At 41.3% G+C, this 21,029-nt stretch overlaps 3 protein-coding genes across 3 annotated transcripts; 2 read left to right on the forward strand and 1 right to left on the reverse strand.

The window, feature by feature from the left end:
• Positions 1–2,582: 2,582 nt before the first annotated feature.
• LOC148420830 (E3 SUMO-protein ligase CBX4-like) lies at positions 2,583–10,218 on the forward strand. Its single transcript, XM_088420367.1, has 5 exons — positions 2,583–3,143; positions 3,279–3,322; positions 3,672–3,737; positions 5,333–5,399; positions 7,804–10,218. Exons 1-5 carry the CDS (start codon positions 3,075–3,077, stop codon positions 9,223–9,225), a joined length of 1,668 nt encoding a protein of 555 aa, XP_088276493.1. The 5' UTR covers positions 2,583–3,074; the 3' UTR covers positions 9,226–10,218.
• Positions 10,219–13,257: 3,039 nt separating this feature from the next.
• Positions 13,258–16,224, forward strand: cbx8b (chromobox homolog 8b). Its single transcript, XM_088419549.1, has 5 exons — positions 13,258–13,474; positions 13,584–13,627; positions 13,806–13,871; positions 13,972–14,038; positions 14,878–16,224. Exons 1-5 carry the CDS (start codon positions 13,406–13,408, stop codon positions 15,676–15,678), a joined length of 1,047 nt encoding a protein of 348 aa, XP_088275675.1. The 5' UTR covers positions 13,258–13,405; the 3' UTR covers positions 15,679–16,224.
• Positions 16,225–16,911: 687 nt separating this feature from the next.
• On the reverse strand, positions 16,912–20,217 carry c7h17orf67 (chromosome 7 C17orf67 homolog). The gene is made up of 4 exons (XM_088420100.1): positions 20,112–20,217; positions 18,979–19,079; positions 17,818–17,948; positions 16,912–17,142 (listed from the first exon to the last, which is right to left on the reverse strand). The coding sequence occupies exons 1-3, from the start codon at positions 20,164–20,166 to the stop codon at positions 17,832–17,834; spliced, it is 273 nt and encodes a 90-aa protein (XP_088276226.1). The 5' UTR covers positions 20,167–20,217; the 3' UTR covers positions 16,912–17,142; positions 17,818–17,831.
• Between the last annotated feature and the right edge of the window lie 812 nt (positions 20,218–21,029).

Genomic DNA, 21,029 nt, shown 5'->3' on the forward strand with positions numbered 1-21,029 from the left:
TGAAGCGAGGTCATTACATGTTAGAAGACATTGTGTTTGGCTCAAGTTGGCCATTTCCCATAGCTCAGTGGTAATATCACGTTAATGCTGCTTGTTCCAAATACTTTGTACATTTTTAGGCTAATTGCCGAGAACTATGAGAAAATGTTAAACTGTTTTTTTTTTTCATGGTTTCAGTCACCTCTGAGGAATAGGAATTTGAGCATTTTCACAGTAGTTACTTTGCACATTTGTGATGAGCTAGATGTGTTAGATAACTAGCTAGCTATGACTACAGTCCGAAAATATACCTTGGCTAGTGCTCTGGCATAGCTACTTTTAATAGTTCCCATTTGTTGATGATTTCCTTTTTGATGCTCCTTTTTTCATGGACAAAAACAAAAACATAGACAAACTACATGTCAAGATGGCCCTTGATGATCAAATCATGAATGACTGGGCAAGACATGCAAGTTATTGTTGATGAGACCACAAAATGTTAGTAATTGTTCTGCCAGATGTTCAAGATACTGATTTTTAAAAAGAAGGCTTACTTGCATCATCCAAGCATCATTGTGTACTTGATTAAAGAGTTACAGTGATCATAGCCAACAATATTTTTTACATCCTTTATGAAGCGGTTGGTGCAAATGGGCAGCTGGCTGGAGACTAAAGTTCACTTTGTTGCGCTAATGTAAATTGAATGTCAATCTCGTGCATGTGTTGGCTGCTGTTATGTTGGGTGAATGCAGGATTTTTTTTTCTTAGGAGGATAGCAAGTGTTTATTTTGTTGTCAAACTTATATTGATCTATGTTTGAGTGTGTCTCTAAAACAATTTTTTCTACCACGGTCTGTTGGTGTTTTGTTTTTGATTTTTTTGCTTATGTGTTTATATTGTGGTTTTTGCTCATTTCTGTTTTGAGGTTCTTGTTCAATGTTCCTGCTTGGTTTCCCTTGTGTCTGTCCCAGACTTCTTGTTAGCGTGATTTGTTGCCAGCTGTGTGTAAGTGCCCTCCGTGTGTCGTCCAATCAGCTTCCCCTGCCTTTTTATTTCCTTTCTGGCTGTTTTGTGTTTCCTTATTAGTGTGAGTGGATTTTAGTTGCCAGTTGTTTTCAGTCAGTTGTTGGGTCAGTGTCTAACATTTATGTATGTCTGTCCAAGTTTTCCACTGCTTCCCTGATGCTGTCCCCCTGTCGTTGCTCCATGAGTTTGGATTCACTTTCGGGTTTTGTTTGATGCTTTATACAGTTTTGTTTTAGTTGGTCCTGCCTATGATCTGTTATAAATCTTCATTTTTAAGCAACTCTACCTCCAAGCTTCCCGCCATCTTTTGGGTCCACATCCTTTCTCCGCTTCACCCAGAATGTCCAATTGGGACAGTCGCCCAATTTTTTTGGGCCAAGGCACATGTTTCACATTGCAAAAAAATCTCCGGTACACCATTTAGCACAATAAGTGTGTACTGGTTATTTACGTACCTTGTGAATTATGTACTACAAAGTTGTTTTTTCCGTTGTGTGCTCTCAAATTTTCATTATATGGACATTACAGTAAAACTAAGTAATTCATTAATGAAACTTTCTAACATCTAAATGTTGTTTATTTGGTCGACCAGGTGCAAAAATCTCTCCTCCTCCGAAAGTAAATGAGGTGGGCGTGAATTTATTCTTGCACTGGTCGTACGAGGATGGTGTCGAGGTGGTAATAGCTCTTGTTATCATCATCATCCCTCCATTTTCATCTGCTCGGGTAGGGCCAATACTGAGAGAGAAGAATAAGTAAGGAATTCTTGGAAATGCATCAGTGAAGGAAAATAACACGTTGGGAGTGTTTAGGGTGAGGAATTAGCATTGTAACATGGTTTAAACCTTTCTTTAAAAAATAAAAAAAAAAGGAATTTCCACAATACAGGCCCAATAATACTTTGTCATATTTTTTATTTCAATTGTTCGATAGTTGAAGCAATATCCTCAATACGCTACTATTTTGTTATGGTTATCAAACGTTTACACATAGAGATGACAAAAATGCGTAAGACTCATAAGCATTTTCCCTATAAAAGACTGAACTATGACTAAAACAACTTTTATTGCTGCCAAAAGCAACACTGCTAGATTGGCTGCTTGAGAGCGCCTTGTGCTGCAACGACCCAGTGGGATATATTCCAGCCACTGGAGGCTTTAAGTGGTATATTTTTGTGGTTCAAACACATACATATGTGGGCTAGATGATGTTAGATGAAGTAGTATCCATTTTTCTGGGCAGTAGTAGTGGTATTTGGTTGACAGCTGAGCAGGGTGTGGTTTCACTGCATTCAGCATACATGTCTATGCTTCAGAGTGCCTGAGAGTAGAAAAAACGGCTTGATATTTCATCATTATGAAGTCTAATTTTATACACTTGGTGTTTTTTTTTAATCATTCAAATTTGTCACCAGCAAATTTGTCTGTAATGTGGCAAATTTCAAAGACATTGTGGCAAGACAAAGAAACCACACATTGCTTTTCAAGTGTACCTCTTTACTCTTCACATGTCATCACAAAACTGTACAACATTGTCCAAATCATCAAAGACAAAGCTAAAAGGTTCAAAGCACCAAAGGTTCATTCCAATTTGCCTTTTGGGTGAGAGACATGGTCCTAGTACCCGTCACAACACGTTTATTTTTACTTGCAGGGACTCAGAAAAGAAACAATGACAGGAGATTTGTAAACAAAGAAAACGCGAGAAGCACCATTTGTTAAGATCGTGATGTTGTGTGGAAGTTTTATTGGGTAGTTCTTTCAAATTTCCTCGGAATGATTTCTATTTTTCCGACTGTTCCTGAAACCAGCATCCGAGTTACACCGCCTCCTTGTGCTCGCCCCTCCTCTGACGTCACACAAACGGCTATTTGCATGAAGTGTTTTCTGGCCGCAGCTTGCAGCCTTGCACTGCTGCAGAGTGTGAGTGTCTGGGGTGAAAGCGACGGACGCGAAGGAGTGTTTTCTTGTGCTTTATCATTTGAAGGCGATTGGGTGTTCGAGGTCGAAATAACCGAGGGAGTTTAAAAAAAAAAAAAAAATCAGGAAACGCTGCACTTGAACGTGAAAATGGAGCTTCCCGCCGCGGGAGAGCACGTCTTTGCGGTGGAGAGCATCGAGAAGAAGCGTAGCCGGAAGGTTAGTCACATGGAAATGAAGCTTTGCTCTCCTCTTAGCTCCCGCTGTTTACATGTTCTGACAACACGTGATGTTTGAAGATGGGCCGGAGCGTGTTTTCGTCGCAGCTTATGCCTTGTATCTGCCTTTTCACAGGGAAGGGTTGAGTATCTGGTCAAGTGGCGTGGATGGTCCCCAAAGTAAGTGACCCCGTAGACGTCAGCAATGATTTCTGCAACCAAAACGTTCTGTGTGGGATCATGGGCGGTTGCTCGTATTCACTTAGGGATCGTTTCACGTTTGCTCAGAAAGACAACTGGGTGTTTACAATGCAATGCAATGCACAATCCCCGATTAAAAACATGCACACAGCTTCTATATTTTGACAGTCGTTTGTCGGCATTTCAAAGTTAGTGGCGGTCAATTATATATAGATTGCTTGCATGAAGTCTGTTTTTTTTTTTTCTTGTCAGTATGTTCACAGATATGATCATTTTACCTCTATTTGCTAAGATTTGTTTGTCCATTGATCACGTCCTCTCCAAACAGGTACAATACATGGGAACCCGAAGAGAACATTCTGGACCCAAGGCTACTTGATGCTTTTGAACACAGGTAAGGTCGTTGTTTGTTTTGTTTTGTTTTGTTTTCAAAGAGTTTGACAAACCAGCCTTACAGGTGCCAAAGCCCATAGTCAGCATCCATTAACACGACGAAACATGTTTAAAGTCGCTGTTCCTTACTTTTCTTGTTTGCCACACAATACTTAACATCTTTCAATCATTGACACGTTTTAAGCAAGATTTACCTGTATTGTAGCATGAACTTTTCAACCTCTGCAAACATCCCACAAAATCCGGTGTTGACGATAAACTGTCAGCATCATACTTCAATTGGTCAACGCCTTAATAAAAACTGGATTAGGATTAAAATCGGTGTCATCATTGGGGCAAATCAGGGTTAAGGTCAGAGCAAAGTAGAGTCTCTTGTCACATGATCTTTCTTAGCATGTCACCATCAGGTTATCACGCTCGAGTGCTGCTTATGTCATCACATGCACCTGAGACCACGGGAACATGGATGATTACTTTTTTTACTCTCTTCCTTGTTGGTTAGCACAAATGCTTTTGTTGGCTACTCTGGGAAGTTGCTCTCCGCGGTTACTGAGGTTTGTAATTGTATGTGGCTGTTTTGCAAGGTTTCAGTATCACACTCGATGTTTGTTTCGCCATTGTTAGTTTGTGTTGAACAAATTGTGCTGACTCAATGTTGAGCGCACTCAACCTTTGCGTATTTAAAGGCAACTTTCTCGCTACTTTCAGAAAAAGTCTGATTTCCCCATAAAGTAGTAAAAACACTAACTTGGAAGCTAGCATGAGACGTTAGGGTACATGTCTTCATGTGTTCCTAATTTACTGAAAATCCACATAGAAATGAACTATTTGTTTACCGCTGAACTAAATTGGAGTCATAAATCACATGATCTTAAAGTGTCATAATGTAACCAAACTTCCTTGTGCTCCATATTAGTGGAGGGTCTTCTGTGGTTAACTTCTAGCGAACTGCTAAAAAGTCTGTTCAGTTACTGCCTGCCCTCATGAATGTGGAACTGAACTTTTTCGATGCATATTGTGTTAACCTGTCCCTGGCCTTTGTCTAAGCCTGTGTGTTCTCTCACACACTGCAACCTTTCAGGCGCGGGTCACACGTTAACATGGACATCACTCTCCGTCTGTTTTCGCAATTACCTCCCTCTCTCTCTCACTCTCTCGCTAAAGGGGAGATTTTATTGAAACTAATTGCATGTCTCTCCGGGGAGCCAAATTGTCCGAATGCCATGCTATGAAAATACACTGAGTCGTCACTGTAATTAGATGTGAGGGGGGGAGAATGGGGGAGGGGACTGACATCACTTCTGTCTGCAGTATTGAGTTACTGCTGTGGAAAGAAGAGTATGGAGAGTGGGGGAAAAAAAATGTCAAGAAGAGCCTATACCCTTTTGCGCCTTGTCATATTCACAAAACTAGTGGAGTGCCGTTTTGCGAGGACAAGACTCATTTGACAGCGGTGTTAGACTTTTGCAGATCAGTACCTCCTGTCGGTCTCAGGCCCTGATAAACGATCAGACATTGTGTTGCCACCGAATGGCAACTTTACTCATTACAAGGTTGCTTTCTTCACGGCCCACGGTTTCTCTCTCTCACACACAGGGAACGCCAAGAACAGCTGATGGGCTATCGCAAGAGAGGACCAAAGCCCAAGCACCTTCTGGTTCAGGTAGGAAAAGAGTGCTGCATGGGAATAAAGCTTTACTACCACCACCAAAACGCTCAAATTTTATATTACATAAAGTGTGGGGGCTAAGATGACATAGAAGAGCTTAGTATAGTGAGTCCCTTTTTGACCATTTCTAAAGGTGCCGTGCTTTACAATAAGTTTTATGCACCCTTAACACAATATTGTGATTAATGTTGCGTTTTTGGAATATGAATTTAATCCGGAAAATCCGCTTGTTTTTATACAACTCTGCGGCTGCCATTCTTTTGACTGGAAATGACATCAGAGTTGCTCAGGGAACAATCACGGTTCATCTGTTTTCTACGTTTGGTAATGTCGTGTGATTGTAGTTATCTGAAGCCTGAGCGGTTGCGATGTCATTTTCAGTTGGTAGCAAGTGGCAAAATGGCAGCCCCCTGACTTTGAGGAAAGAATTGGATTTATTTTCCACAAACGCAATATTATTTAGATATCTATTTAGCTTATTAAGACTAGTGGTGGCATACAGAACATACAGTGCTGTGAAAAACTATTTGCCCTCTTCCTCTGTGTGTGGGGTATCTTTTTTTTTGCATACTTATCACTTGCAAAAGTTTCATTTCATCAAACCAATTTTAATATCGCATTGAAACAACTCAAGGATAGATAAGATGGAGTCTCTAAGTGATGACTTAGGGGGGGGGGGGGTACGGAAACCTTTCATGCCCTATGTGAAAAAGAATCCCCTTCTCTTGCTGAATCAGAAAACAACTGTAACCTGATTGCCACCACCTTTGTTGAATCACCAAATCACCGACTGTATATAGAATCTGTTAGACAAATGAAGTAGGCTACAAAATCAAGACAACGTGACATGCCAAGGTCCAAAGTAGTTTAAAGAAATTTAGTTAGAAAAAAAAAAGGGGGGGGGGTCCATCAGTCTAGAAGTCCAGCAGTCCAAGAGTGTGACAACAACTCAAAAAGAACCTGGAAACACATCCAATTACTGCAGGCCTCTCTGATCTCAAAGTCGGTGTCCATGAATTTCTTATTCCACTTGGAAAATTAAATCACTTAGAAACTGCATTTTATATATCATTGGGATGTTTCAGTGTGATATTACTTTGGATTTGATGAATGGAAACCTTTGTAAGAATCAGAGCACTGTGTTAAAGAACAATTTGCAGATTTGACTACCTTTTTCCAATGGAATTACTGAATGTTCTTACTAACCTGCCCAGTTCACTTTGCAATGCGGAGTTCCCACAGTATTTAAAGTCGTTTATCATCTTTGGAGGCCAAATACAAATGTTTGTTTCCATTTTCCAAATCTCATCCTTAGAATTTCCAAAATAAATAAAAAATGTTATGTTTTGTCTAAAAATATAAAGTTAAACTTGTAAAAAAAAAAAAATTTATAATAATAATCCCTGTTGAATTCTAGCCTTGTTAGTGCAAAGTACCGATTGGTACCAATGAACTTGTTTTTTGTTTTGTTTTGTTTTACACCTCAGCTCTGGTGACTGTTGGCCTTAATACAAGTAGACGTTAACAGCCACAAGATCTATTTATTGACTGCACATTTATCTGAAATGTACACAATTATAATGAGTTCTTTCTTGTTCCAAATCGTTTTTGTATTGTAAACATTTGTTTTCCTGCTGGCTAGATTTGGGAAGGGGGGGGGGGTTAAACAGTCACCTCGATCTTTGTGTGCAGTATGATAATACCAAATTGAAGTGTTAGCGTCTGTAATTGTGACCTAACTACAGTAACTGTAGCTCCAAGTGTGTGAATAGTTAATTTTACACATCCTTTACCCTCCCCAAAGGCCAGGGGGCTGCACGCAGGACTGCTTCTATTCCTCTCAGGAAGGAGTCCTTGGTAACACGTGCCGGAGTCAATGACAGGTCATAAAGCATGTCGGTGGAATTCCTCCTCGCTGAGGTCACTGCCACAGGAAACACTTGAAACAAATGTCACTAAAGGTGCTCGTGAATGGGCAGCGGGCCTGAGTTAACGCGGGTGCCGCGTCTGACACGAAGGAACCACTCTGTGGTGCAGAGGTTACCTTGTACAGTAAATCAAGTGCAGCCTCTTGACACAACTCCTTGGCCACACCTGAAGCAATTTATTGATAGAAGGATTTTTTTGTTTTTACTAAAGAGACATCTTTGCTACACTTTTCAGTGAATAATGCAATAATATGAAACATATAATTAATGCAAATGCGGGAGTTTATCCAGGAAGGTGTCAAATGTTAGATCCAATTACAACTGCTGAGCCCTAGGGGCTGTTTACTCGGTTTGCATGCTTTTCATAACTGTTCTCAAAATTCACCGAAAATGTTTTAATCTATGATATACATGTTATTAATTTGACAAAGAAAAGTGTCTTTTTTTTTAATGACTGTGTATATGAACAGGTACCTTCTTTCGCCCGGAGATCCAGTCTACTTGCGGGCCTCCATGAGTCATCCCTGCAAGAGGGCAGCTGTCACAACACCAGCTCCGTGCCAACGTTGCATCCACAGAGCCAGCAGTACCAGCTGAACGGCAAAAAGCATCATCAGTACCAGCCCGTGAGACGAGACCGTGACAGTGAGCAGCATGCCAAAGGCGCCAAGTTCTACTATCAGCTCAACGGCAAGAACCACCACCACTACCAGCCGAGCCTGCAGGTGCATGAGTCTGTGTTTGCCAAGCCCAGAGAGGTCACCGCTCCGGAGCTGCCCATCAAGGGCTACAATCTCCCCCCAGTGCTGCAGCAAAAATGGTTCCGGGACAAGACTTCGGGCGTCTTGACTAAAGTCAAGGACATTACCATGGAACTGAAAAAGCTCCCAGCAGACCTCAATGGCCAAAAAGAACAAGAGAAGGCCAAGCCTAGAGACCATTCTTCGGTACACCACAATGGTGTCGGTGGCGGTAAACTCAAAATTGTGAAAAACAAAAATAAGAACGGACGGATTGTTATTGTCATGAGCAAATACATGGAAAACGGAATGGAGGCGGCAAAGATTACAAATAGCGAACCCCAGTCCGCAGAGACGTTGCCGCAAGGAGCAGACAACACGGAAAGGCACCTCGAGAAGATGAAGCTGGTCAAACACCTCGGCCTCGTGAATGGATTTACAAAGAAACCCAAATCCGTCTCGGGATTCACGGGAGATTGCGCCAAAGAAAACGAACAGTCCGCCCAAACTAAGCTCGCTTTGACGGAACAGGATAAACATGTTGAGGTCAAGGGTCAGCGTCCGCTTGCGGCCGATCAGCCTTTAGAATTGACACCCAAGCCTAATCTGGTCTCTTCGCCTCTGGACGCTGGAGTTCCCGCGGTCACTGACCGAATCCACACCCAAGATGGATTTCAAGGATTAAAGCGACACATTTCTGACACTGACGGTGAGGAGCAGAGGAGTAACAAGAGGTTTTTAAGCTCCTCGCCCAGCCAAAGCATTAGCACTGACCAAAATGACCTAAGGGGTCTTTTCTCATTGCAGTGCTGTGACTATGCTGATCATGATCAAGAGGAGCCTATTGACTTGAGCATTGTTAAGTCCAGGCCTCAAGTGTCTGCTTCCACAGTGAGCCAGCTGCAGCTACACACACAGGATGGACCGCAGACAGACTCGCCAGTGAAAGAGCAAACTGAAAGTCCGCCCCAGGCCGAAACACAAGACCTTGCGAGCGTGGACACAGTCCATTTGACGACTGTTGGCCATCAGGACAAGGGAAACGTGGAGACATCCTTTCCCTCTTTCCAGCCGTTTCTTGGGAATATAGTCATCACGGACATTACTACAAACTGCCTCACAGTTACCTTCAAGGAGTACATTGCAGTTTAACTGTAGAGATGTATGTAAGATATATTTGTATTTTCAGAGTCTTGAATGTGCAAACAATCAGTTTTTTTTATATACATAATTTTGTAGCTCAAAAAGAAAAGCATTGGGATTCTTTGCTTCGTTGGCTTATTTTCCGCATGTCATGTACTTTGTTGTGACTTCATCTCATGCGGTCATTTCAACTTTAGTTCAAAAGCAAAGAAAAGAATGTTTGAACTAACTAAAATGCACTTATATTCTTGGGGGTTTTGTGCTCGCTACAGTCTACATTGAAACACCTGTAAAGAATATAGGCTTTATGTAAATGTTTGTACGGTAGAAATTTATATTGAAACATGGTAAAATACACTGTATGTGCGCGTGTTTTAGCAAAAAGTGTGAACTGATGGACAGATACTGTTAAGATACTTGTTTAAAACTCATACGCAAAGCACCTTTGTCAATAAATTTGTATGTTTGAAAAGGAGAAAGTGTCAAAAGCAAACTTTACCACCATTGCTTGTTTTTATTTTTCCCTGTTTGTATTGTCTGGCACTTTGCCTCACCATTGACTGGCTAAGTCAGAGCAAGCATTACTTTAATTTATGATTTGCAACGCTCCATTGTGAATTCATGTGAATTACTGTATATCACAAATCTGTGTTGGATGAGTTTTGCAGTCCATCCAATTCCTACCATCTGCTGGATAAGCTATCATTCCACTCTCCACACTCTTGTGTGGGCCATACATCTGCGCAGCGGGTTAACCATGTGTTTCATCAGCACATATCAAACTCTTATCAAATAACTTTCAGAACACACATTGTAATCTCAAAAGATTGTACAAGCATATAAGAGAGGTCCTCTTGTGTCTCATTTTTTACGGCACGTTTTAAGAGAAATAATCATTCCACCACATGTGATTTGTATCCACGGGTGCGGTTCTGCACTCGATGTTTTGTGAGTGAATGCTTCCTCAACCGTTTTGCAATAATAAAATTATTTGCAAGTTAATGTTGATATCATGACTTTTACACAGCTGTGTATAGTGGCTGCTAAACCCCACTTTCATGGTGAGCGATTTATGACAGTTTCATGTGGATGTCATCGCATAACTGCGTCACGCGTGTGCATGCTAAATGAGTGTCATTAAATGAATATTAAATTTATAAGTATGACTGCATGCTGTTGTAATATTGCATTTATAACGAACCCTGGGCGTTATTCTCTTGCCATTTATTATATGAAAACGATTCCGATGCAGTCTCTCAATGCCCAGCCTCTAAGGATCCAAGGCAGGTGGTGCTATCGGACCAAAGTGGCATGCGTGCGGCGAGTGCCACTGCCGCGGTGTGTTTTCCATAAAGGCGGGGACGGCGGTTTCCGATTTCCTTCATTTCACTTCCTTGCTCTTCCGCTCCAAAACTGAAGGGCGCTTTAAAGCAGAGATGTGCGGTGCAAAACGCCGTCCCCTTTTGTACTAATCCCCCCAAAAGCATCGCGTTCCCCGTCAATTTTGTCTTTAGATTCGCGTGCCCGTTATGATCTGTGTAAACGGCTGTCAAACGCCGTGTGAAAATGGATTCTTCTCAGTGCCTCAGTCCGCACTCGAACCAAGTATGTTCTTCACGCTCGGATGTGCAGCGCACCAGCGGAGGAAGAGAAAATGGCTGTCCTCTCTGCGCCATCCTCCTCCTCGCTCGCTCTCTCGTTCATGGTGTCGGGAAAAAAAAACAACCTAGCAGCAGCTGTGCCAGTATCAGAATGTTGTGTTTTTTTGGTTGCGACAGCTGCGAAGCCCACATGAGCGAATAAAATGCGCTCCAAGAAGCTCGTTTGCAAGCGTGGCGTTAAACTCTGACGCGTTGTTTGTCGCGTTGTCATTTCTTGCTTTGTGGCATGAAAGCGTGCAACGCGACTGCGCTCCAGGCCTGCTCTGCATACGGCGTCAACCCTTTAATTCGATATCCGATTAATAATCTAATGCGCCGTCAGAGAATACAGATGCTTACGGTGATAATTTAGCTTTACGGGGGTTGCGATGCGGTTTCCACGCCTTTGTGAGAAATTCTCACGCAGGCAGACTTTCATTGCAATATGCATGGTCTGGCAAATTAAACTGTTGTGTGTCTTCATGGTTACATTGGACTATGAGATTTTAATTCCGTCCAAGAAAGCAGATGAAGAGAGAAAAACGTTCGTTTATCCTTGACAGGCCTGGTGTGCAAGCAAAGGTGACTCAAGGCATCTCGCCCGTGGCCTGCAGCAGCCTGCGTGCAGAGGACATAAAGACAGTCCTCTCCGTCGGGATAACGGCTTGTGTAACACATGTGACATCATTGCAAGTTTCGTCTGAAATGCCCAATGTGTTTCAGTGTCAATAAATGAGTACAAACATGCAAAGAATCAATTTTCTGCGCATATTTTGTTTCCACTAAATTAAATCAAATTACTCCCGATTTATCTCATTGCCTTCCTGGCCTATCGCAGCAAGATATTTCTACATCTTTCATACTGAAATTGGGCATGTTCAAACTACAGCAACTGAATTTGACATCCATCACGAGCTGCGCCATTATCCTCCTCGCACGAGGGGGCTATGTCTTATATCTAATGACATTAAACAAAAGCGCCCCAGGAGTATCTGCTTCAAATCGTAAAAACCTAAGAATTTCGTGAACAAACAGCGTGTTTTCAAATGTCTGATTATAAATATCTACCCTAAATGTCCACGCTTTAATTGAAATAGAAATATGGTAAACAATAACTCTATAGATTATTATTGTCCAGTTCGAAGTGGTTTATAGTCTATTTAAAGTTTACAGATCATCGACGTATTTTAAAACCATTCATCTTTTATATTATTTGAAACAACGACAATGACTAAAAAATTATCGACATCCATCCACTCATCCAATTTAGATTTCACTTGTCTTCGCCAAGCTAGAAATATTATTATCATAATTTCTATTTGACAGATATAATAATAATAATAATAATAATAATAATAATAATAATAATAATAATTTATTTGTTATTAAAACGACCTTTGTTCGTTTAGATTCTTTTTCATTTTAGTTTACATACCTTTAAATGAACAATTAGCATTGTTTGTAATCAGCCTGTGCAAAATGGGGGTGACTTGGTTGAATGCGTTCTTTTTCAAAATATACGAGAATATAAAACGAATGACAATTTCTGCCGTGCGGTCATATTTCATCTTTTGTGCTCGATTGCTATGATGATTTGGCACTACGAACGTGAGCCAAGATAAAGTCGCTGTTCATTTGTTTTCCTCAGAGAGAGGCGGTTGATTGAGTAATCTTATTATAGCAACAAGGAAACCGACAGGTCATTTTTTTTAGCATGCGTTCAAATAAGGCCTCACATTTGTTTTGTCATACTGCAGAAAAAAATACATCGCCATCTATTAAAATGAGGGTTTTCAAGCATTTTGATGCCACGGTTAATTCAGTCGACGTTATTCATCTATTCTGGTCACACTATTACAAATATATATTGATTCCGGCAAAAAATAAGATTCCGAGCTGAAACTGTATTCCGCTTATTTCATGTACAATTAATGGCATAGGAATCCACGCAGAGAACAATTGTGAGTAGGGCGAAAACGCTGTTAAAACAAACGGCATTTCACAATCAACATGCTGGGTGAACAACGCACGAAAACAAACGTCTCATATAGAATAGAATAGAATAGAATAGAATAGAATAGAATAGAATAGAATAGAATAGAAGTGCATTTCATGTCGCCTTGCAGTGTGGCTTTTGTTGCTGTGCGCTTAAACCGTTTCTTTTAGAGCCATATTCTTCACATCGGCAACGGGGTGATGAACGTAAAAGAGTCTTTTTCTAAATTACAACAATCCCCAAATAAAAAAAGGCTTTCCGATGTTGCAATTTGAATTATTGAGGCGAAGCGGTAGAGCTCTGACGGACCCAGGCTCCTCCTCTCACTTAGCAACCCGATCACGTAGAAACGGCTGGGCCAATGGGCGTCGTCGTCGTGGGTCCACCGACTGCGGTTCCTTAGCAACGCTGTAAAAAAATGCGCTGACGTCCATTCTCTGCTCTATAGTATTATGGTCTGTCGGGAATTCAGAGTGGCAGAGGGACTGGAGAAAAAAAAAAGATCTGCTTAGCTAACGCTAGCAAGCTAACGGTAGGAAGCACTGGAGTCAACATGGAGCTGTCTGCAGTCGGGGAGAGGGTGTTCGCCGCCGAGTCTATCATCAAACGCAGGATAAGGAAGGTAGTTACCTCTCCGTCTGCCAGACTGGAAATTTAAAAAATGCCGTTTTGTGAAAGCACCGTTGCCCCGCACGCTTAGTCACGCCTGTTGTGTTTCTGACGGCATGCAGGGTCGTCTCGAGTACCTCGTGAAATGGAAGGGCTGGTCTCCCAAGTAAGTGTGGCCCTGTTCTATTCCGTTTGTGTGGCGCATGTTGTGTCAACGCTGGCGTAGCTGTCGTTAGCTCTCCGCGGCTAGCCAGATGAAAGCTCGGCGAGCTAACGCGTGCAGCCGCGCCGCGTCGGTCCGAGCCCTCGCTTCCCCAATCCTATTTTTGCCTTGTCAAATACAGATACAGCACATGGGAACCGGAGGAAAATATTCTGGACTCGCGTCTCTTCGTGGCTTTCGAGCAGAGGTGCGTTTGACGTTACGTGGTGGAGCACAACATGTTGTCATGTGCACTTTGCTCGCCTGACACTTCATGCAGGCGTCTCGCTTTGCTGTGTTCCGAACAGGGAGCGTGAAAGGGAGCTCTTCGGACCCAAAAAGAGAGGACCCAAACCCAAGACGTTTCTTCTCAAAGTAATGATGCTCGCCGGGTTTTTTTTTCTCTGTTTCACATGTGTAGTAACTTTCCCCGTGCAGCGCCGATGAGCTGAAATCATGCGGTTTCTAATTAACCTATTCTGTTGGAAGGGGTGCTTTCCTAATCTCCCTTCAGACAGGCCACATAATGCAGAAAAAATAAATAAATACTGAACACCACCAGACACAAAGCTGTATAACTGGCTCGCAAATATCTCGTGGAAGAGCATTTAATTGTTGACTGTGGCGGAAACACTCCGAGAAACAAACGCATTGTTTGTTGTAAATAAATAGGAATTTCCAGAACACTCAGGTCAAACTTATTTCCCCACATATCTTAGCTAACGCGTTTAATGTTAAACGAGAAATTCCGCAAGCGCTGGTAATAACAAAGCTATTACTGGCAACAACAACAACGGTTTTAAGGCACTACAGGCAAATGCATTTGCCTCATAAATTGCTTTTTACGCCACGTTTTTTTTAACTTCAAATATCTGTAACTGGCCTCAAGTTTATCTCAATCTAAATTGCAGCGTGTGTTAATGACAAAAGTGTTGTTAAACAGGGTCGGTGGAAGTTCAGAGGTGAAGACAAGGTCCAGGAAGGAACTTGGTCCTCTTAATTGTCCGTTTTATAGCGGTGCTACACATTAATTATACTGTTGAGGCTGTGTGCAACAATAATGTCTTTTCAACTTCCATTTTTTCTCAGGGTTCCTCCAGTAATAAACAGTGTTACAAAATGAAAAGTTTTGAAATTCATGGTCATAAAATGTGTGGAACCGCGTTTAAACACTAAGTGTGAATTGTCTCTATATTTGTCTCATTTTCCAATAGGCCCAACAAGCCACCAAGTCTTACGAGTTCAGGAACGAAGCGATGCGAGGGATGCGCTTTAGCTACCCCTCACCTGAGCCAGTTGTCACCCAGAGGGCCAGAGAAGGCCTGAGAACTGTTGTTCCCACCATTTTCCCACCCAGCACCATTAACCGAGGAGAAAGCGTATGTGTCGGCGGACCAGATCTGGCCCCCGAGCAACAAGCCGACCCAGAGGAGCTAGGGCGCGTGCCCAAAAAGAGAGGTCCAAAGCCGAAGTTGCGTTTTCAGGATGCCATCTCTGCAAGCTCTGAGTCGGCCAAGAGGCGAGCAGATGAGCTAGAGGGCCACAGCCCTCAAAAACTGTTGAAGTTGCAGAGTGGTGAAGACATGAGACTGCACAAAGATTCACATCCCACATACCCCAAAAACCATGGCCACCATGGCCATGCCCATAAACCCCACCGACATCACCACCACCACCACCACCACCATTCACACAATCTGCCACTGAAAGCCAGGGCATCATACAAGCAGCTTTACGCTGACAGTGACCTGCACAGGGACACACACAAAGCTAAAGACGACTCCGGACACCCCAAGCTCCAAAGTCGCCCCAGTCAACTTCTGCCAATGGACAAGCCGTACTTTTTGGACAAGCCGTCCCCCACCCGACTAGATATCGACTTGGACGAGGTGATGTGGCGGCCATCTTTGTGCAATGTGGAAAAGGTCCTGGTGACGGATGTGACCGCCAACTTGCTAACTGTCACCATAAAGGAGAGCAGCACTTCAAAAGGCTTCTTCAAAGACAAAAGATGATTTGGACAAATTAAAGCCCAACATCATGCTGAAAAAAATAAAAGTGTCTTGTAATTACAAACAAGTGCACATACTGTACATAGTTGGCCATCCTGACCAAAAAGAAATGGAAGTCCTCTTTTCATAATTTGTTGGTTACTTGCATGTTGCTTTTTTAAAGTTTACATTTGACCAGCATCAAAATATAACAAAGTATGTAGAATGTATTGCCCCCTCCCCCTCCCCAAGATGGTAAGAACTGTTTTGCTTATCAGTCTTCATTGGGTTAAAATATTGGCTGTAATTTAAAAAGATTTTAACTGTTCTTAAGCACTTTGTGTTGAAAAGTATTAATCCGTTTCTGTTGCCCTATGTCCTAATTGTTCATGCAGCATTTCAGTATGTAAGATAGTTTAGAAGTTGTACAGGCTCAAGATTTTTTTTCATTTACATTAACGGTATATTTTATGAGAATAATGAAGAGCTGGCGAGTTCTGACGTGCAAAGAACACTTGGCTTTTGCTTCAAGCTTGTTTCAATAAATCAAACGTTTTCACTTGTTTAAAATGCCTCATTTTTTATGTTGTATTACAGAAGAGCGCGTTGCCTAGATGACGTCATTGCCATCTGCGGGCCTTGTAGCAGCTTTCGTACCCCCCCCCCCCCCAAAAAAAAATATATACATATAAACTATTCAAACAATACATTCGGTCATTATGAATGTTGAGTTGTGTGTGATCTACTTTTACAGACTGCTATATGTTGTGTCACATAAAACATTTCGATGGGCATTTTTTTTTCTTCGCGGCAACATGCAGTGCTTGTTTAGCATAAGAACATCTACACATTAAAGAATCACAATAAATATGAAAAAAAAATTAACTTTGCTTCGTGTTCGCGTAATTTACGAACTGCGTTTTTACACCATTTACGTTTAAACTGAGCAGACAGGGGTGCAATCCCCGCATACTCTTGCATTTGTTGAATGTGAATGCATTTTGACATCTTGCACAAGATTTCACCTGCATGCGGCCTTTGAACAAATTTCACCGCTCCAATTTTTGCGTTGCGCTTATAAAATTACCAATGTGATTGGGCGTCTGGTGAGACACCGCTAAACTGACCGATGCGTCACATTTTTCTTTTTACGTGAAATACAGAAAACAAAACATCTAAAAAAAAATTTTAAACTAACAAAAAAATTAAAAACACAAACTATAGCTGCGGCAGTTTTAAATTCACAATGCAATACAATTCGCTGATATATGTTTTTTATTCCCGCACAAACATTCAAATGTTTGACCATCTTATGCTATAGGAGACTATAACTGGAAATACACATTCCTACATTCCTATATGCCTATATTTTAATAAACAAACATGCATTACACAGCCTAAATGTATATCCATTCGCTTGCATTCACGGATTCGTTTGGTGAAGTGTATCCATTTCCCATCAGTTTAATCGTGTTGACGCTGGTCTTTCTGCGGAGACAAGACAATTTAATCATTAACAACATTAGCAGCGTGGTCCAAATTTTATGTATGCATTTCTTTTAAACTAGCGAGGTACTCTATTTACGATTAATTATTATGTCTCAGACATATCAATTATATTGCTTTAGGCATAATTGTATTTACGTTTCAGAGAATGTTTCCAAATCGGTAAGAGATCAAATAAAATAACAAAAAAGTAAAAAAAAAAAAAAAAAGTAAAAAAAGAACGAAAATAAACGGAGTACATTATATGTAATTATAATATTTCCTCATTCCTGGAGAATGGGCCACAATTCTTGTGGCCCGCGCGTTTCTCTTCAGTGGCGAATAAAATTACGTAGACTACAACAACAACAACAAAATACCCAACGGCATTTAAATGTTTCTGCTTCCTGTTGTAAACATTTTGAGAGGTGGTGAGTCACAAAGAAGGATGATAATTAACGTTTCTTATGTCATTACAAAGCACATTTGGTGAAATTTTATTCACAAGAAAAACGCAAGAGGGAGCCATCTTTGTGATTTTGTGTGTTTGTCACCTGACCGTAGCTCAACTTGAATATACTGTATACTTTGTATAAACGTTTGCTTTATCCGAATACTTTAGTTTTTACTGTGCATGGATTTGGGTTGTATGGCACAGGGGTATATACTCATGGCGACCTTTGTGGTCATCATCAAACGGGGTGTCCGTAGTTCCTGTCACAGCGTGGGTAGCAGTGAGGATTGAGCCAGTGCTCCATGTTGGTCTCCTGCGCTCTCTGGTCCAAAGCCTGCATGTGAAGCATGTGCTCCTGATGTGGACACATGCGAACAAATAACATGGCGGTGCAGATGAATGGCAATTACAAGTGAAGCAATTTTCATAAGAGCAAATGGTTGAGGAGCATAGCGTGCAACGATAACAAGAAACAGGGGCAAGTCCCTGAAACAAACCAAAAAAAAACTGCTAACATTTCTGAGTTCATCTGGTCTTGATTCGGATTAGAAGTACAAATTATTCGATGCAAACAAACAAACAAACAAACATTGAAATTGCTCATTTTATTTCTGGTTCTGCAGTTTAAGCACGCCACGCACAGAAGTAGCGTGTGCGTGTGTGTGTGTGTGTGTGTGTGTTCGTGTGTTCGTGTGTGCATTGTGTGTGCGCGTGTTCGTGTGTGCATGTGTGTGCGCCAACACGTATTTCAAATATTCAACATGAGTTGCAAATGGTTTTCTTCCAACTAAAACAATTCTTATAGTTTCTCTTTTGAATACGTGAATATGGCCGACTTCAGAGTTTTAAAACAAAACATTTTTTTATGATAAAATGGTAAATGGACTTTCACTTATATAGCGCATTTCTCTACCTCGGGGACTCAAAGCGATTAATTAAGCATGAGCATGCTTTACATCACATATCAAAACGTAATTTATTTCAAATAAATTTTGTTGAAAGGAAAATTATTTTCACTGTACCGTTCCAATACTTCTGGACCTTATTTCATGAATAAACGTGCAACTGTTTCCTTCAAGCGGGCATATAAGAAGCGTTGATGATGTCTCAAACTAAAGAGTTCTTGCAGGAATAAAATCATTTTAACGCTGTTGGAGCAACAACGCGTTCATCACTTGACGGGAACGATTTTGAAAATAAATCTTCAAAGATCTTTATCCCTTTCAGTATTTTGATGGTCAAAACCTTTCATATACGCTCGGACAAGAAAATGTGAATTGTTTTCACACAAATGATACTTTCCGGAAGTTTTTAGGTACTTTTGGATATAGTGGGAGCGAAAATTATTATGCAATCATTAGACCTTATATAGCTTAGACCCTCACCCTCATTGGTTCATCGGGATGGCCTGGGGTCCTTGGCCTCTCCTGTCTTTTGCTCCGCAAAAGCTGCTTAGCAAAGCTTTCCTTGATGATGGGATTGGCATCTAAGGGGAAGACGCACGATAAACGCACCACACAAAAAAAAAACACGCACATACACACAAACACGCAAAAATACGTACACGCGTGCACACAAACACAAGCGCGCTCACGCACACACACACTTACACACGCACACACACAAACACGCAAACATATGCACACACACGCACGCACATTTAAAACTTGTTGCAAAAGGAACAATATGTGTCACTCTTTTTATTTTTATTATGTAAGGACCAAAAGGAAAATGTTGTTACAATTGGCTATTTGCTGCCGTTAGCATGTGGTGTGAGCAATTTTGCAAATTTACTCAGCATCGGTCCCAAGGGAGCCTCTCTGGTTCTAGCTAACATAACACATCACTGACACACTTTCCCCTCCGTTCCTGCTCCTCCTCCTCCCCACCTTCCCATACCGACCCCCCCTGCCCTCCACTTTTTTTTTTTTTTGGGGGGGGGGGGGGGGGGGGGGGGGGGGCGCTCGACTATTTGTTGAAAGGTAACAAAGTGCCCATTCATCCCCGTCACTCCCCAGGGAGTCAGGCCCGTGCGGCACCATTCGGCTGAGCGGACTAGTTTTCTCAGTTGGTGAAAATGAACGCAGCTCTCCGTGTGTCAACACACAGTCTGATCTGTGACTGCTGCTCTCACGCCAACGTGGCAAAACACTAACTACCTGTGAAGACATATATTTGCTTTTCGGCAAAATGAGAAAAGCAGACAGTTCGTGCATTCACGCAAGAAATATGAATGCATTAAACGCATATTGCGTTTAAAATTACAAATAGGTAAAGTTTTAGAAAGCAACAAAATATAAAAACAAAAACAAAACAAACAAAAAAAACATGCAGAATCCATGCTGATGTATGCGATCCACAAATCCGGTGTGATGAATTGATATAACCATATTGGCCTATTGCATACAGACGTTTGTTAATCGTCATTTTTTCTGTTACCTAACTGCATGGAGAATTTGACGTAAATTCGGTTTGTTAAGATGAGAACTTTCGAGTGAATATTTCTGGCGGTTCATACCTGTGTGGATGGTCAAAACGACCAGGCAAATCAGAAATACCACCAGCTTCTTCATCCTCAGCAACTAATTTTTCAGCGTGAACCTTTTCTGCTCTGAGGTCTGGACTTTAAACCCAAAATGAGTGAAGGGGTGGGTTCTCGTCCTCTTCTCTGCCACCCACAAATCATATTTAGTAATCATCGCTAATATATTGCTTACGTCAAAACGATTATTTAGAAAAACGTTAACAAAACACCTATATCATAAAACCAATCATATACATTCAAATACTAAATTGCAAATGGCAGGAGTCGTTTAATCGTAAAATTGAATATTTGGTTTGGATACTGTAGTCTTTTGTAACACTAGATGGCAGTGTAGACATCAGCAAACCAGTGCAAGGAGAGCGGGCTGCTCAGATTTCCTGCACGTCCGTATATACATCGTCTCACGTTTCAATTTTACAATAATTTGTCGAAAGATCTTATTGTTGATAAGATTGTTTAAAAAACAATTATATTTATCCAATTTTGTTTTAAATGATTCGATGACTGAATATTCTGTTGCTTTCTGATGTTTGAAAAAGTCAGTTTCCCACCCACTCAACGTATTTTGAGTATTGGTCCGTAGCTGCTTTACGTCAGTGTACTTGCCATATTGAATGTGGCAAATATGCCCGTAATGTTCGAAAGGCACATATCCCCTTGGATAGCTTTGTTTATTTAAAACTATCACAAGATATTAAACATTTACCACAAATGTGCTTAGTATTCTAATGCCATCCTTGTTAAAGCTCCTTGGTTCATGTATTTCCATGTCACCATAAACATTAGTAAGTTCCAGAGTTTCTTTAGTGTGAAATGCTCATTCAGCTAATAAACCTTCCAAATGCCTAAAAAATGCTTAAATTGACATAATCTTGGCATGGTAAACACAGT

Source organism: Hippichthys cyanospilos, chromosome 7 (assembly GCF_059441005.1).
Source record: "Hippichthys cyanospilos isolate Australia breed blue-spotted pipefish chromosome 7, RoL_Hcya_1.0, whole genome shotgun sequence".
Lineage (NCBI taxonomy): Eukaryota > Metazoa > Chordata > Actinopteri > Syngnathiformes > Syngnathidae > Hippichthys > Hippichthys cyanospilos.